The 16262-nt window shown below is 43.4% G+C and overlaps 1 protein-coding gene across 1 annotated transcript; it reads right to left on the reverse strand.

Moving 5' to 3' along the window:
* Positions 1-10155: 10155 nt before the first annotated feature.
* CCNG2 (cyclin G2) lies at positions 10156-16192 on the reverse strand. The gene is made up of 7 exons (XM_015861328.3): positions 15748-16192; positions 15231-15368; positions 13955-14205; positions 13714-13792; positions 13534-13632; positions 12425-12630; positions 10156-12342 (listed from the first exon to the last, which is right to left on the reverse strand). The coding sequence occupies exons 1-7, from the start codon at positions 15856-15858 to the stop codon at positions 12204-12206; spliced, it is 1023 nt and encodes a 340-aa protein (XP_015716814.2). The 5' UTR covers positions 15859-16192; the 3' UTR covers positions 10156-12203.
* Between the last annotated feature and the right edge of the window lie 70 nt (positions 16193-16262).

Consider the following 16262-nt stretch of genomic DNA (forward strand, 5'->3'; position numbering starts at 1 on the left):
TCATTAGAAGACAGAAGCAAGTTTATGATATTTACGCCCTAACTACTTCCCTTCAATCTTTTATCATCCCTTATCAGCAGTAATTTCCAGGTTTAAAATTCACGAGTTCTGAGCATTGTGTCAATTTGTAGAAGTGCATGACCTGTGAAGAGGGTATTTGTTTTCTCTGTACTTCCAGATTCCACCATGTAATCCCAAATACTGGGGCAGCAGTGCTATGCTATACCTTCCTAGCTGTGAGCAAGGTAACTCTGGGCTTTTCCTCTGAAGAACAAGAGCAGAATGCTAATGGAACTCTAAAAGAGCACGATGAGTTTTCTTCAGCGTGTAGCAAATTGCTTCCACAAAGTGTTAGTGAAGTGGGAACACATTTCCAGAAGCCCCCAAACGACTCAGTAAAGCACTGTTTTACTGTTTTAAAGCAGACAATATCTGCTGCTCTCTCTTCTTTGTGTAGCAAAGCTTTGAGGACGCATCAGTCCCTCAAGAAAGTAGTTTAACATGAAAACTGTGCTTGAGGACCGAAAAGAAAAAAAACAACACCCAGGATTAATGGGCTCTTCTCTCCTTTTATTCTGCTTGCACAATTGCAGTGACCCATTTTACAAAGCCTTGAGGGTGAAGGGACTCTGCAGACAATTTTGCTACTTGTTGGCATTTCAGCACATAGGCAGACCTGAGCTTGCTTTTTACTGACCATGATTAAGAGGATGCAGACTGCAAGAGTTCACTGTTTATGCTGCTTCATGGCAGGCTGTGCAGATCATCCTTACAATAGTATAGTAAGGAGTCGACATTAAGTAAGAAAAAAAAGCCTTTAGTCCTTCCTTATTAACTGTTGAAGCCAACACCCTGAAAAAGTTAATGAAGCATACAGTATAAAACATACAACTTTCGTGAAATAATTCTCCTTCCTAGCCTCAGGAGGCTTCATTTTTCTTAGTATGGATAACGCTCGCTCTTACAGAAAGCTTTCAGAAGTCCCTGCTAGGAAAGCCCTGCTATAGGGATAACCATGTTTGGAGACACTGACTTTATCAGTGGACTTGGATCAGGTAAAATTCATCTGCAGTGCAGTACCCCACAAATGCAATACCTCCCTTTAAAAAATCTTCTAATGGGCTACAAAGGCTTGTAAAGCTGCAGGTGCCCTGCAGGCTGCAATTTAAACACCTCTGTCCTAGATGATTTATCTGGCTAGCAGGCAGAGCCTTGCCCCCCTCCCCCTCCGGCTCTCCCTATTTGCAGGTTATTTTCATCTGAGGAAGCTTCACTTCCGCCGATGCTAATGAAGCTGAGCACAAGAAAGCTCTGATTTCCATCAAGCCCTCCGCTCCCTAGAGATTTGGTGTGAAGTCGGCTAAGAAATCATTTCCCTCAACATCTATTATCTTCCTACAATTTCTTCTCTAATGGGCTTCTCTACAGGAAAGCACTTCCCTGCTATTTCCTATCAACTGCAGATAGTAGAACAGAAAAAAAACACCCAGCTATTTCCCTAGTCTTTGTCTTGATTCTATGCACTTCCCAAATTAGTTGCTGTTATTTACAAATTAGACAGCCACACCTCCCTCTTCTAAATTTAAACAATGGAATAGCTTAATGGTTTCTCCTTGCCCCATCCTCCCCCCCTCCAACAGGCTATTTGTGCTTGTGACAGATGTTCAGCCTTCCTCCTTCCCCACACAGGTCCCAGAGGATTTGCCTTTCCACCTCCTTGTAAGAGCACTGGAGGAAGGCAAAGTGATAGAAATATAACTGAAGAGAGGCTGCAGCCCCTTCATAGGGCTGGTGACACCATGGGCAGGGTGAGACACAATATGTCTCGCTAGCTTCCTTTATGGCTAAGGGAACAGCAGTATCCCATAGTGATACATCTGTTACAGCAAACATATCTGTTAGGAAGAGTTTGTTGATCAACAACTACCCTTTGTGTTGATGAACATAAAATTACAAATCCTACCTCTCAACTTTGGTTTCTGACAAGTAAAAACGGGCCTACAGTGGAAACAGATGAGCCTGATGGCTCACCTGTGACAAGTGCAGGTGTATTGTCATTATCTAACTAACACATAAATAACAAATGTTTCTGTTTTTGGGTTTTTGTGTGTGGTTTTTTTTTCCTTCTTTCCTGCCATGTAGGAACCTGTTTCTGAGAATGTCTCTCCTGGCTCCACCTACTGCAGGATATTTCCTCTTCTGAAATGAAAATGAGAAGACCAGCTCTGGTTCAAAGAGCAGATTTGAATTTAAGACTTCCTGAACTTCAGGAGTATTCTGCCTTTGTTTTAATTCAACCCACGGTAAGGTAGGGCAGATCTGCTTGCTTGTTTTCAAAACCTATAGCTAAGATAAGGTCTTATGTCAGCATTTGCAGAAGTCAGGTGTTAGTTAGGTATGTTGGATTTAAAGCTTTCCCCTTCTACACCCCTCGGATGTAAATTACCTGAACTGTGGAGGTCATGAATCTCTCTAACTCCTTTGGGAAGCACAGGCAGCTGGAGCTGTTCAGCTGCTGGGAAAATGGTGCTTTGTGCAGTGGTGGAAAGATGCTGCTTCTGTTTCACACCCAAATAAGCTCTGTAAGTCTCCTTTGTTAGGTACTTTGTGTCCTACTAAAGCACTGCTTTTCAGTGAGTTATAACATGCATGTGTCATGTGGAAGGAACAGTCTGCTTCACATGGCAAGCCGTGTGATTTCAGCCCAGTCTGTGTCAGTGCTGGAGGAGGCCAGTGATGTGCCAGCCCTTCAGTGCTCACAGGATCCAAGGAAGATGGATTGACAGAGGCAACACTGGCCATGCTCCAGGCTTAAATTATTGTGAATTTGTTACACAAACTGTTGCAAGAGCAACTCCCTCTCACTATTTACTTACCACCCTTTCCTGGCTCAGCTTCTCCAGAAACAGTGAATCCTGGTTATCCATGAATGGTACAGTAACACAAGGATTAGTTAGCTCTTTGCACCATTTTCTAGGCACGATGATGGTACTAGACCGAGCCTGACACATGTGATACTGAGATTCCAGGGATGTGCAGCTGCTCTCATACAGAAGTGCTTGCCTTGCAAACTACCAGGCAAAGTTTTGTGTGCAGACGTGAGGGGTTTTCTAACTAGACAGGTAAGTGGCTTTACTTGGCTGGGTAAATTTCCATGGTATAAACACACTTCTCAACAAATAGCCTCCTGAGGTCAGGTTTGAAGACAGACAAGAAGTACAGAAAACTGTGTGCTGCTGTTAGTTACTTGAAAAAGGGCTTTGATCTCCTGTGCTGACAACTGAACGCCTCCAAGAGGCAATACATTTCACACAGCATTCTATTTACCTATAGTATAAGGTAAGACATTGAGGTCATTACTTGAGGGATAAGTACCGAATACAGAGCATTGTTGCCAGCTACTGGTTATTGAAAAAGGAAAAAAGAAAATCAGCTGAAGAAATAATGCTAAAAGATGTAGTCTCAACACAGAGTAGCAACATCAAGCCATGGCCAGCACAGTCTAAATATACCATGCTGCACAGAATCTGAAGAACTGGACTGGAAAGATCTAAAGGAAGCAACAACATAAGAGCTGGAATCTCAGTAAAGGAGAAAATGATTTATGACCAAAACTAGTGTGGACTGAACTCTGAGGACTAAAAATTATATTTTAAAAAAAAAATTGTTCCCACCTGGACAACAACCTGCTATTCTGAGATGGGAGCACAGAGGTCATCCTCAGTTCTCCTCAGGGTATGCCTGCAAAGCTCAGGCCTCTTCAGGGCTTCGGCATGTATTTACTCGCTTCCTTCTCACCCCAAGGGCTGTTTGAAATACCACATGCCAAGATCTCCATCTTGATCTCCATCCAGACTGTTTTAGTATGCACAAAAAGGCCTCACGCTCATGACCTTGACACACTCACACCTGTGGCCCTGCCTCTCCTGGAGCTCCCAACATGGCGCCCTGAGCCACAGCCACGGCCTGCTGTTCCCTTAGGCCCAGCAACGTGGTTATTGCTTTTAATGGCTGATTAGAGCAGTCAAATCACCTACATCCAGTGGCCTCCTCTGCTTGCTACCTATGCCATAAAGGAAATATATGTCCCCTAAAGGAGCTAATGGATGTAGCTGAGCCATAAGCAAATCACTGTCTTGGGAAGACACCATCTCTGTTTGGAGATACTGATGAGAAGGAAGCAAAGCAGTTCATTCAGGAAGAGAGAGGTGATATCCCAAAGAACTGTACTCTAAAACCAGACATTAAACAGCAATGCTCTCGATGGAAATGGCTGGCCCCTCTTCCTGCTTAATGTCACCTAATTCCCAAAACATTTGTGCATACCTGCTTGCTGCATGTGCAAGCAGCCTAGCTGATCAAATCAGGAACAGGCCTCCTCTACAGCAACCTTCTCTCACCACCTGACAGGTCAATTGCAGACTTTTCTATAACTGCACATCTAAGAACCAGTGTCTAATGCCTCGCAACTCTGACCTGGCAAGTTGAAAGTGTATTATGAACTATTCTGAGCCAAATCCCAAAAAGCTATTTGCTGTTATCTGAGAGCAGAACACAACCACAGCAGCAGGTTCAACCCTGCTCAGGCAGCCAAGTGTCAGGTTTAATCTCTCTGAGGCCCTTATGTCCTGGGAATGTTGAACTACCCCTGCAGAACAAAGGAAGCTGGGGACAAGAAAAGAGCACTGGCCTCAGTCCCGATGTCTTCGGTGGATGAAAGGAGGAGGCCAACAGTGGAGGGTGCACAACACACATTTACAGGAGCTGTGGGCTAATACCTTTGGTGCTAAATCAATCTGGAAAAGAAAAGCCGAAGGATTATGCTTAACTGTCAGCGTTCAGGAATTAAGTGGTACTGCTAGGAGAAAGCGGACGAGCAGAGGCACTCTCACAGAGATCAGACACCAGTGGAAATTAAAGCCACTGTTATTTCCCCAGAAGGAATTGATCTGTATTCATGCCAGGGACCCGAGAAGAGTGCTAAGCACTACCACAGAAATTGTTTATTAAACCAGCTAGTAGATGAGAGGATAAGAAACCTCAGAGACTTATAGCCAGCAAAATAAACATTAATTAGAGTGAGCTTTTGTGTGTTAGCAGTATCTGAAGGTACTAGGTGAGATTTTTACTACTGCTGAGTGTAAACGGTAATTGGATACACTACAGCAATGTGCAAACAATGACAACAAAAAAAGATAATGGGGAAATATTCTCATTTTGCAAGTGAGACACCAGTAATCTGAAACCCTGTAGGGTGGGACTTGCCCTGTCAGCTCTTGAGACAAATAATGCTGAACTAATGTGGAACTGCATTACCCCAGCTTGGGTATTCAAGGAGCAGTATACAGCTTAAGGACAAACCACATCCTGCTCATATGAATGGAATATCACAATCTTTGCTGGCTACTCCTAAGTTGTCCTTAACATCAAATACTGGGAAAGTAAAATAGATAAAGAATGGCTTTAGACAGTCCCAGTATCAATACTACAGCTGCCTTGTTCGAAAAACAGAGAAATTAAACTGTATTTATTTCTGGCCATACTTTTGAGCAAATCCATCAGGCATGCACTGTTTATTCATCTGGACAAGAGAATCTCAGGACCCAGACCCACATCCCCGGATGGCAACCCCCCTTTGTGCCTGATGTTCACACCACACATTGCTCTCAGAGCCCATCCACTGTTTGATGTGCCTTGAGCAAAGACATCTCCCATCCAAATGATAAACATACAGAGCAAGTAGCTGTCTAGCAGTCAGCAAACTATGAACAAATGTTCGATGCATTTATGATTGTATATACATCTCTGCTTGGCTGGAGAAAATGCACATTTTTTTTCTTTGAAAAAGAAACCCAGAATTTAGTAAGCATTAACAGCCACAGAGTATAAATATGTACAGGTCAGAGTGATGTGTGTTGTTTGATGTTAAAGAAAACAGTTCCCTCAGAACTCATGAGGATTTAGAGAGCTTGGGGTGCAGGAGTGAGTCCCTAATTTGGGCTCTAAGAGTACTATACCAGATATCCAGCGGTAATGGGCGGTTGTGGAGGCAACAGAAGTACACATCCTGACAGAGCAACTACAAATTCTTGCTACTGAGCAATGTTTGATTGCACAACTCATGTAAGTAGCTGCCTTATTTTGCAATGACAGCACTGAGAGCGTGTAGTTTGCCCCAGCTGGCCAGACAGTCAAAAGATAGCAAGTTTATATCTATTAAAACAATCCAAGCTCAGAAAAGCAAAGGACAGAAGGCATATGACCTCTGGATGCACTAGACAGTGATTCTCACATGAAGGCAAAGCTAAATTGGGAAAATGGCATTCCAAGGACAGGAGTGTGCTACTGTGCTCTTTTTTACAGATCACATTCTTTGTCCTATTCATCTGACAGTGTGCAAGTGTCTTGGGCAAGGGGTTGGCATGTTATCTGCACCTGGCTTCTTATCATCTCCACCACAAACAGTGAGGCTACTGGCCATTGCTTTTGTAACCTTGGAATGACAGAATGCCAAGAACAGAGTTCACCTCAAGTCTTTTTGCCCCTTAACAGTTAATATTCAAGCTCTGGATGAAGAACAGTCCACAGATCCCTGGCTGAGACACTGAGCATGAGAAGACAAATGCAACCACAGTAATGTTTTCCGAAGTTCTTTGGAGACTTGGGTTAACCATTGAAAAATTGTACACCCAGCCACATGAAATTCTCAGAGAACAAGCATACAGGCCCTTGTAAAGTAAACAGAGATGTTGCATGTCAGCTGTTGCATAACTTGAACAGCCCCTCATTAACTTGGTGCATGTGTAACACAGTGGGTGAAGCTCTAGGTGCACATGCAAGGCTGTTGTAGAAACTGTACCCTTGGAACTACAGCACAGAACCTTTCTTGCTACCACTGGGTATCCGTCCTTACAAAGCACTAAAGGACTGATCATCTTCACACCAGTCAAGGTGAAGGCAGGATTACAGCTGAGTGTCCTGGAATATTTTTACACAGGAGCACCTAAGTGCCCCACTAGGAAGAAACTGGCGGACTAATTCCATTCATACTACATTAGTAAGCTCTGCTTTCTCTTGGGTCCTTACACACGCTGCTTTTCCATGACAGTTTTGCAGTTCTGTTTTCAGCTTATTTATCCTTGACAAGAGATACATAGTAGGGAGCTATTCTTATCTTTATTCCACTGGGGAGGAACAAAGGAAGTGAGAGATTCAGAAATGCACAGAAGGTCAAGGAGGAAGCGTGAGACAGAACAAGGAGCTGAATTTGCCTTTCTAAGTCCAGGATAAGGCTTCTCACCATCTTCTCCCATTCACTTCACTGGGTGGGAATGAAGCCAGCACCAAGTGCTCTGGCAATCCCATTGTGACTGCCTCCTTCATTTGGATATTTTAATAGTGTTTGCATCTCCAATGAAGACGTACACACTGCAGCCAAAAAAAACCCACCAGCACCCTTTGAAGGAGAAATGAAATGCTTCATTAATTCAAAAATTGTTGAGATTGCAAATCAGGAACAGAACATACAAGTCTAGAGGCATGATTACTAATAATTAATGAGCAAAATGTTATGTTTATGCAACATTAAGGATGAGATTTTAATTGCTTATTACTCTAATTGATTTCATTCAGTTGTTATGGCAACTTTCTTCCTTTAGTATATGCACTACGCTAGATTGCTAGAAGCTTAAGCCATAAAACGAGGCTATGTGACACAACACAGCTGCAACGTGTACTGCAAGACAAACACTGATTGTTTACTCATATGATACAGAGTAGATGAAGAACATAGTTAAGACTGTCTGGCAACTTCTATTCTAATATTATCATTTCATTACATGCTGATAAATTCCAATTCCATCCATCTGTCCCAGTTAACATCTTATATTCTTACCTCCAGCACTAACTATTCTTGGTTTTCACTACTTGGTGTTCTGCTTGAGCAATAACAACCCTGCCATTTTGTTAAGCTACTTAGTACCAGCAGTTTTGTCAGTACATGTTAGGTACTTAGCTGTATTTTGATGCTTATCCAGTATATTCCAGAGCTGGAAACTTGACAGTTGAGACTGTAAGTAAGTCAAGTCACACCTTTTGCCATCTAGGAGAAAGTATTAAGTTTAGTTGAACAACACCAACTGGTACATGCTTTGCTCAGCTCCTGCTGATACTCAGTGATGGTGAAGTCACTGTTTGTGTCTAAAACATACCCCTACTCTTGTGCATTGCAAAACAGAGCTTGCTCTGTGAGCCACAAATTGCTGGTCCCTGCAGTACTGGGACTTAAAATCCCTTCAGTATCTCAGACTCTCAGAATCTCTTGTGACTTATCGGTCCCAGGCGCATCAAATTTTAAGGGAACTGAATACAGCAGCTGCAAGCCAGACATTGCTTGGAAATGGAAACAGAAACATTTTCTTTTTTAAAGGCCCTGTGTAACGTGCATTGAATGGAGAACTGCAGAGGCTGGCTTCTGCTCTTGCCCCCAGCATGTTTCACATTTCATTGAACTTCAAAGGCTGACATGTATCACAGTCATTCATCTAACAGTCCTGTCCCTGTTCAGGGCCTGAACATACTGATTGATGCTACAAGTTTTTGCTCTTCCAGGTAGCTTGCTGTTCAATTGTGTGGTAAAGAATTGGAGTTTCCTATTTAAAAACCCATTATCATTATTAATTAATATGTGACAACTCACTAGAATAGAAACTCTTCCACTGCTAATTCCTTCCGGCCCACTCCAAGCCACAGGAGAGCAGGTGTGAAAGGTGAGCAGTTTAATAAAGTGAGATCCCATCAGAAACCAGGGCTGGTCCATGCTGCCAGCTCTACACTTGACGTAGGTTAGGCAATACACTATTTCACAAAGGCTCAAGGCTTTGTGAACAGAGGAACGTCCTGGAGCTCATATAGAATCGGCACAGCCAGAATTAGTCCCACAGCGATGCCTTTCACACAGAAACGCTTCCTTTCAGCCTTCTGCTCCCACCCAAACCTGCCCTAGTGATAGTGCGGTTAGGAAAACAAGACTGCATTTAAACCCTTGAGGTGGCAAGCATTCAAAGCTTCACCTGATGCAAGAAAGCCTAAAACAGCATTTTAAATGTATACATTGCTCTGCTGTTAAAAATAGACCAACCACCAAAAGCCCCATTCTTTGAACAAAAGCAGGCAAACCTCCTTTGAGGGATACACCTCTATCTGACCCAGCAAAATCAAAGCGATGCCCAAATTATCAAACCACAGAAGTAAGCCTAGCAACATTCTCGAGCAAATCTCTCCTCATGCTGGGGGGGCCTGTTTGAAAGCAGTTGTACGGCACACCCCAAGCTTTATTAAACAGACCAATCTCATAAGCTATTGTTCACCCAAGCCCCGTGGCCTCCCACACTCACAACAGCTCACCTATGTGCTGTGTGCAAGATCTGCCAGCTCCCAAGCAAGGCGTTTGTTGTACTCAATCGACCTGAGTGGGCACCTTTGAAGTAGGAGCTGAACATCTTTGCTGCAGCAGCTTTCATGTTCAAAGTTGTCACAGCTGACAGCAAGGAAGCTTCAAGTGTTAGAATGAACATTGCCAAGATGAACAGTTCCCATTATATAATTGGCTTTTAGCGGTGCATGTGAACTACAGAACATAGAAGGGAATTTCATACAGAGCTCTTTCAGATATATCAGGTGTCCGTTCCTCTTCTATTATATGTGGGAAGTGAGAATCCTCAGCATGCTCCTGTATTTTAAGTAACGATGAAGGCCATAAAGAATCTGAGAGCTGCCATTACTCTCAGTGGATGATTTTAACAGTAGCACCAGCCATATGTTTCCTACACACACATCACCAATAAGCATCCTATTCTTCTCCAGCCCCTACCCACACAGGGCCCCAATACTGAACAACTCCAGGGTCACGTATCTCCCCCACACTCATCCCCTATTGGGGATGTATTTAGGGCTGCAGGACAAGCTTCCCCACCAGAAGGAACACCTTTGTTTTCTCTATCCCTTGTACAGGAAAGGACAAAGAACAGGGAAGCTCTGGATCAAGCAGCATACCTAGATCTTGGGCTCCCCTTTCATTTCTTCCAGCAAGAGACACTTAGGGCCTCTTACCCATTATTTTGGGAAATATATATATTCAACTATAACTTACGATAATTAACAAATACAGCCATTTATTTTTGTTCTCAAGTGAAACAAGACCCAGTAGGTTTATTACACACAGTCAAGGTACTCTATTTCAGAAGTGAGCTTCCAGGTACAGACTTGCAGTAAGAAGTTTGAGTGTACAGTATTTGTATCATACAGAGTACACAATAAATTAATATCTACATGCAACATACCTACAAAAAGTTACATACAAGGTAAAAAAATACAGTATTTTCTGCTCATTTTTTGTTTTAAATTTTTTTTTCCTGTACATTTTTACATTTTTATTTACATTTTTTTGTAAACTTTTTTTGTATTTTTATGAAACTGAAATCATGTAACAGTTACAAACTTACGGCACCGCTCAGATCCTAAAACAATTCTTACATCTACAAGACAGCCTTTAGTTTGCTCCTTCATTTCTACTTTGGCACCACCACACTTCACACCATTATTCTGAGTTAATTCATCCGCTTACTACCTAACCGTATTCTCAGTACAGAGAAATGCAATCACACTTCAGTTTGTGTGCTTTGATAAGTTCAAGAAAACCCATTACATTAACTACTTCATCAACATCACATTTACCTGATATTACTGCATAATATCAACTTCTCCTGCACTAACTGCTTTACATAAGCATGCAAACAGGTCTGATTATGACTCAATCAATAACATGAATATACTGAAATAAACTACAAGGGTTAAATATTATAAAAGGAATGTAGACATATCAAGATTTACCGTGTCAATAAGTCTAAGCTAATAGTATGGACTGACATGTTAACACTAAGTCTAAACACACTGTGGGTTTCAGCATAAGCTAATTTGTATTAAAGAAAATATGAAAAGTAAGCCCTGTCACACTATCATTTTTAGTAAAAGCTTGTATTGACTAGAACCTTCCACTCCTACCACACACACTCAATTCAGAACAGGGGTTCCTAAAGTCCATGAGAAACTAAGCCTTAAAGAAACACTTGAAATACACAAGAACCTGCTGAAAAAGAGCACAGCACATGAAGTGTTAAAGCAGTTTCACTATTCAAAAAGCCCATTAGACTGCGAATCATCACTTCAGCATGGTACTATATATGCAATAATTCCACTCAGCCAATTTGATTTAACCACAAAACACTGAAGAGTGGAGGGACCCTCACAGGAGGGCTCTGTGCTAATCTCCTGCTCAGAGAAGCACCAATACTGAACTTTGATCTTGCCACTCAAGATTTTGTCTCACCAAGTCCTGAAATCCTCCTAAGACAAAAACTACCAAAGACTACACAGAGCTCTTCTTAGTCCATTCCATGCTTGACTGTATCCATAGAACAAGTTTTCCATTGCTTTAATTGAAAGCCTCCTGTTACAATCTGTACGTGGCATTGCTCATTCTTGTTCCATGCATCTCAGTCAAAAACCCTGAACTGACCTTCTCAGCAACCCTCTCTACTTCTATCAGAAGGTTGCTGCTCAATCCTACCACGCGCCTTCTTTGCCAAGCTGCATTAAGCCCACACTTCCCTCAACCTCTCCTCACAGGCCCTGTGCCTCAAAATCCCTTGAGCATCCTGGCAGCTCCATGGCAGGTTGGAACAGGTGACCAATATCTTGGACCAAAAACTGGACAGTGTTCCATGCAAGAATGAATGCCAAGGGAAGAAAAAACCCTGCTTCCCTCAATCTTGTTCACCTGTTCAAGTAGCCCAGTAAGCCATCAGCTTTCACTGCTGCCAGGACACTCTGCTGCTTAGGTTAGCTGTTAAGCATCAAGGAACACTAGGTACAGGACTGCGTTTATCCCCAAAGATGACAAAACTAGACATCAACTTCTGATCTTTTTTTTTGTTGTTTTGTTTTGTTTTGTTTTTTTGCTGAAATGAGACCTGAATGGAAGTTTTTCCTTTAAAATTAGAACACAAACCACAAGGCAGGCATTCAAAGCATTGCAGTATCACAGCAACTCTTGCCTTGATACAATTAACAGAATACCACAATCCCATTTATTATTGCCAAAAGACTAGGGTGCATTAAAAATCTTAACCTACTACAATCAAGACTTAATGCAAAGACTGAGAATTAAGAGTCTGCCACTTTGTTTTAGGTTTGAGTTCAAAGAAGAAGGTGCCTTCCAGATCACTAGGAGGAGAACTGCTAAGGCTTTCTTCTCCACTGCTCATATCTTCACAGGAGTCTTCACTAAAAGGAACATTAGAAAAGATTAGCATTTCCAGATAATAAGAACACCCCACAATTTAAACACCTGGAAAGTAGAACCAACCTTTCGCTTTCATTGAAACAGCCACCCTCTGGTATTGTTGGCAACTCGGGAACACTGTAGTAACTGTTCTGTAGGTTCTGGGCTGTGCGCCTTGAAACAATCCAAACTAGCTTTTTATGATCAGGTTTGCAACATTCAGGAGAAGAATAGTCTGCCAGGCATTTTGAGACCAGTTCCCTCCAGTAAAGCAGGTCACAATCACTTATCTGAAAAGTGGAAAAAAAACCCACCAAACTATTTATTATATCAAACCATAGCCACTCTCTCCACTTTACCTTAAGGAAGTGACTGCATGAAAACCCATTCCTAACTCTCAAAGCTTTGCTGCTTTTGAAGCTGAACTCCTATACAACTCCTAGAAATGCCCGTCTAAGCTTGAGTAACAGTTGGCCTGTCAGCAGTTGTTAACATTTTCATCATTCCCAAACAAAAAATAACCGATGTTTAATGGAGACCAAAAGTAGTTTGAGACTTTACACTAACATAACACAGCAAAACTAACAGAAGACAGTGTAAGTGGGTCCTATTTGGAGATGTTTTACTGCCATCTTTATAAAATGCTTTAAGGAACTACTTCCATCCCTCAAGGCATTGGGTTAGTTCAATTTGATTACAACAGTTTTAGACTACGGCCGGTTACAACATGCAGCTAGAAGCTATAAATTCTGTTAGTTACTGGGGCAAAGAGAGCCAGCCCAGCAGACATTCTGGTCATACAAATGGAATGGAAGCCTCTCCAGTACAAGAAAAATCAGCTGCCTGTTAGAACGTGTTGTGTATTAGATTAACACTTCTCATTTTATACATTTAACCTAGTTTTTAAGCTATAATCCTTTTACATGCCAAGTAGCTGCCAAGGTTTGCTGATGAGAAATGACTATTTGACCTTATTCACTAGTAAGCAACAGTTACTTGTATTTGGCATTCTACCAATGCAACAGTATTAGAAGAGTTTCAGACTTGCCTTAAAGGCCTGTTTTACATTGCTTGTTTCTGCTGATGCCAAACACTACCTGTTGAAGACTGCATGCTGAGAGGTGCCTTAAATGTAACACCAAATATAGCCCTACCAGTCCCAACAACTGCAAAATTAACCACAAAACATTTACCTTTGAGTGCTTTTGAACACGCAGAAGTATCTCAAACAGCTCAACAGATTTCAAAGATTGAACTTCAAGAGTGAGAAGGCACAAGGCCAAGACAGACGGCTAGAATGACAAAAAAAATGCTACTCAGCATTCTCTAATTGAAGTCCAAATGGAAGTCAAAGAAAAGCTGCTTTTACTTACTTTTGCCTTAGAAAAGACAAGACGACAGTTGCAAGCTTTTAGCTGTGCTTCCAATTTGTCAAGATTCAATACTTCTTTCCTATAAGACATCCAAGAGAAGGAGCATTCATATCAACAAGCACCAGCACATCGAGAAGTCACAACTGAGCAGTAGCCTCCTCTGCAGCCAACATCATTTTAAGATGCAGCTGAAGAGAAAAAGGCCTTTGCAAACTGAGTATCGACACGCAATTCAACTCACCTTTCTGAGGTATGACAGAGTACAATAGTATGGTACAAGTGCAAGAAGGTTAAGGCAGTAGTAGCTTTAAATTCAAAGTGCAACTTTTCTGAAATTATCTTTTCCATCCGTTTCAGGTCGGACACAGTGCATTTACATTGGCTGATTCGGATAATCTCATGAGCAGATGGAATATTGCATTCTTCTTCAACCACCCGGGCAGCCAGTTGAAAACAACAAACTCCAATGCAAGACAAATGCTTCGGTTTCACCTAAAAACAAGAGGAAACACTGAGTACCTCCCACCTACCTGTGCTTATCAAACAGGTAAATAAACAGCTCACCCAGCCTAGGGTGAGTAATATTGAAATATTTACATTTCAACAGAGAGATTTAGTTCCTCATCTAAACCCGATGAGGTGTTTGAGTTGACTGCTGTCATTACTAGTTTCACCACTTCAGTTTCAACAAAACACAGCTGGCACAGCCAATAAAGCAGCACCAATCTGTTACAGGCAGACTGAAGGCAAGATCAACAGCCGAGCACCCTCTACCGAAGTTGTTCCTCCTCACTACACTACAAAGAAATTACAGTGAGAACTGTAATACCTCCCTTCTCCAACCGGCAGTGCTCACCTACCCTCTTCTAAAGCCTACACAAATCCGGTCTGAGCTTGTTCTAAGCAGTCCTAGCCCCCCACAACTCATTCCTACCTCTATTCTCTGCCACATAAGAGGATGGTGTTTCGCACAACCTGGAAGACTGTCAGGCCAGAGAACTTCAGGCATTCAATTCTGCCAGCTTAGTAATTGGCAACTGATTTCTGTTGGAACTGTCTGCCACAAAGCAGTGCAAACAAAAGAACAACCAGAAAATTATCTTTTGGCATTAGATCCAGCTCTAAGCTAAGCACTGGCACAGTGCCTATAAGTTTTTAAACACAATTTGCTTACTTTGCTCTTCATTACCTCCTGCCCTCTTGGTCTTCTACATCTATCTGGTGAAGGCTACAGACTTAGCGGGGCAAACAAGCTGTGCTACTACTTATCTTTAAAGACAAGGCGTAGCCATAACAAATAACTTAATATGTCACCAAAATACAAGCTAACATTTCACGCAACAACTGCTCTAACTTCAAACCCTACACAGAAGCACTTGGTCAATAGTATAATACAAATAAATACACAGAGCTCTCTTCTAACTCCCAACTTCTCCCCCTTCTGTTATAAGGAAAGCTCAGATGGAACCTCTGTGTTCCCAGTGACACAACAGCAGGTCCTCTTCCCCCCAAAATACCTTCATAAGAGCCAGGAACCTGTCCAGGATGTTAACAGCCAAAACAAACGTTTCAGTTGCAAATCCAAAGAAGTTGGTCAGACTCCAGAGATCTTCCACCTTGGCATTCCTTTGTCTCGGACACAGAGTGTTTTCATTCTGCAGCAATCAGAGTCAAAATGCAATAGCAGTGACAGTGAGGACTGACAGACCTCCCAGAGATAAGCTTTACTTAGGTCAAAGGTAAGATTTCCTTAAAATCTGCCCGCAATTGCTTTCTATTACTTTCTTTTAGCAATAAAATTCCACTTAACTCACTCAGGGCTCGTTACAGCCCCGAGGTGCGCAGACACTACCAGGTCCCATCACATTTACACCGCTGGGCACACACTGCTTATCATCAGATGCCGGTTCTCACGGCTGTGCCCACACTGACTCCCAGCCTTAGGAAAAACGCGATCAAACCCAGCTTACCCCCTCCCTGTCTGTCAAAGAGCGAGAGGTTTTGCCTTCCAACCCAGCCCCCACGGCCCCTCACCTCGGCCGCGCACTCGATGAGGCTGATCCCCCTCTCCCGGGGCTGGTAGCGGCCCTCCAGCTCCAGGTGCAGGTTCAGCTGCCGGAACAGCCGCAGCGCCTCGCTGCCCATCTCCGGGCCGGCCGGGCGGTCCCCGGCGACGCGGACAAAGGGAACCGGGCGCCCGCCCCTCGCCGGGGGACGATCCCACAGCGCCGGGAACGCGAACCGCGGGCCCCGGGGGGCTCCTGGGCGGCAGGGAGAAGGAGCCCGGTTCCCGTCACCGCACGGACGCGGGTGGGCTCCGCCGCGGGCACCGCATCCAGGCAGGGCGGCCCGCGCCCGGCCCCGCTCGCCGCCCCGCAGCGAGTCACGGCGCTGCCCGCGGCACCGACACCATCCCCGGCCCCGCCGAGCTGCCGCCGCCGCCCCGGCCCAGCAGCAAAATGGAGGCGGCGCGGCCCCGCCCCCGTGTTTTTGTTCTGCCGGCCCGCAGATGGCCCCGCGCGGAGCGATCCCGGCGAGGCCCGGCCGGT

This window comes from Coturnix japonica, chromosome 4, assembly GCF_054131305.1.
Source record: "Coturnix japonica strain WE chromosome 4, WE-NBRP24, whole genome shotgun sequence".
Lineage (NCBI taxonomy): Eukaryota > Metazoa > Chordata > Aves > Galliformes > Phasianidae > Coturnix > Coturnix japonica.

What these genes read in the sequence shown, in the direction of transcription:
- CCNG2 (XM_015861328.3), bottom strand. Translation starts at nt 15,858, where the DNA reads ATGGGCAGCGAGGCGCTGCGGCTGTTCCGGCAGCTGAACCTGCACCTG. An exon ending in TCATCGAGTGCGCGGCCGAG is followed by an intron (nt 15,369 to 15,747) that starts GTGAGGGGCCGT and finishes TGATTGCTGCAG; the next exon opens with AATGAAAACACTCTGTGTCC. An exon ending in GTGTTCAAAAGCACTCAAAG is followed by an intron (nt 12,631 to 13,533) that starts GTAAATGTTTTG and finishes TCCACTTTTCAG; the next exon opens with ATAAGTGATTGTGACCTGCT.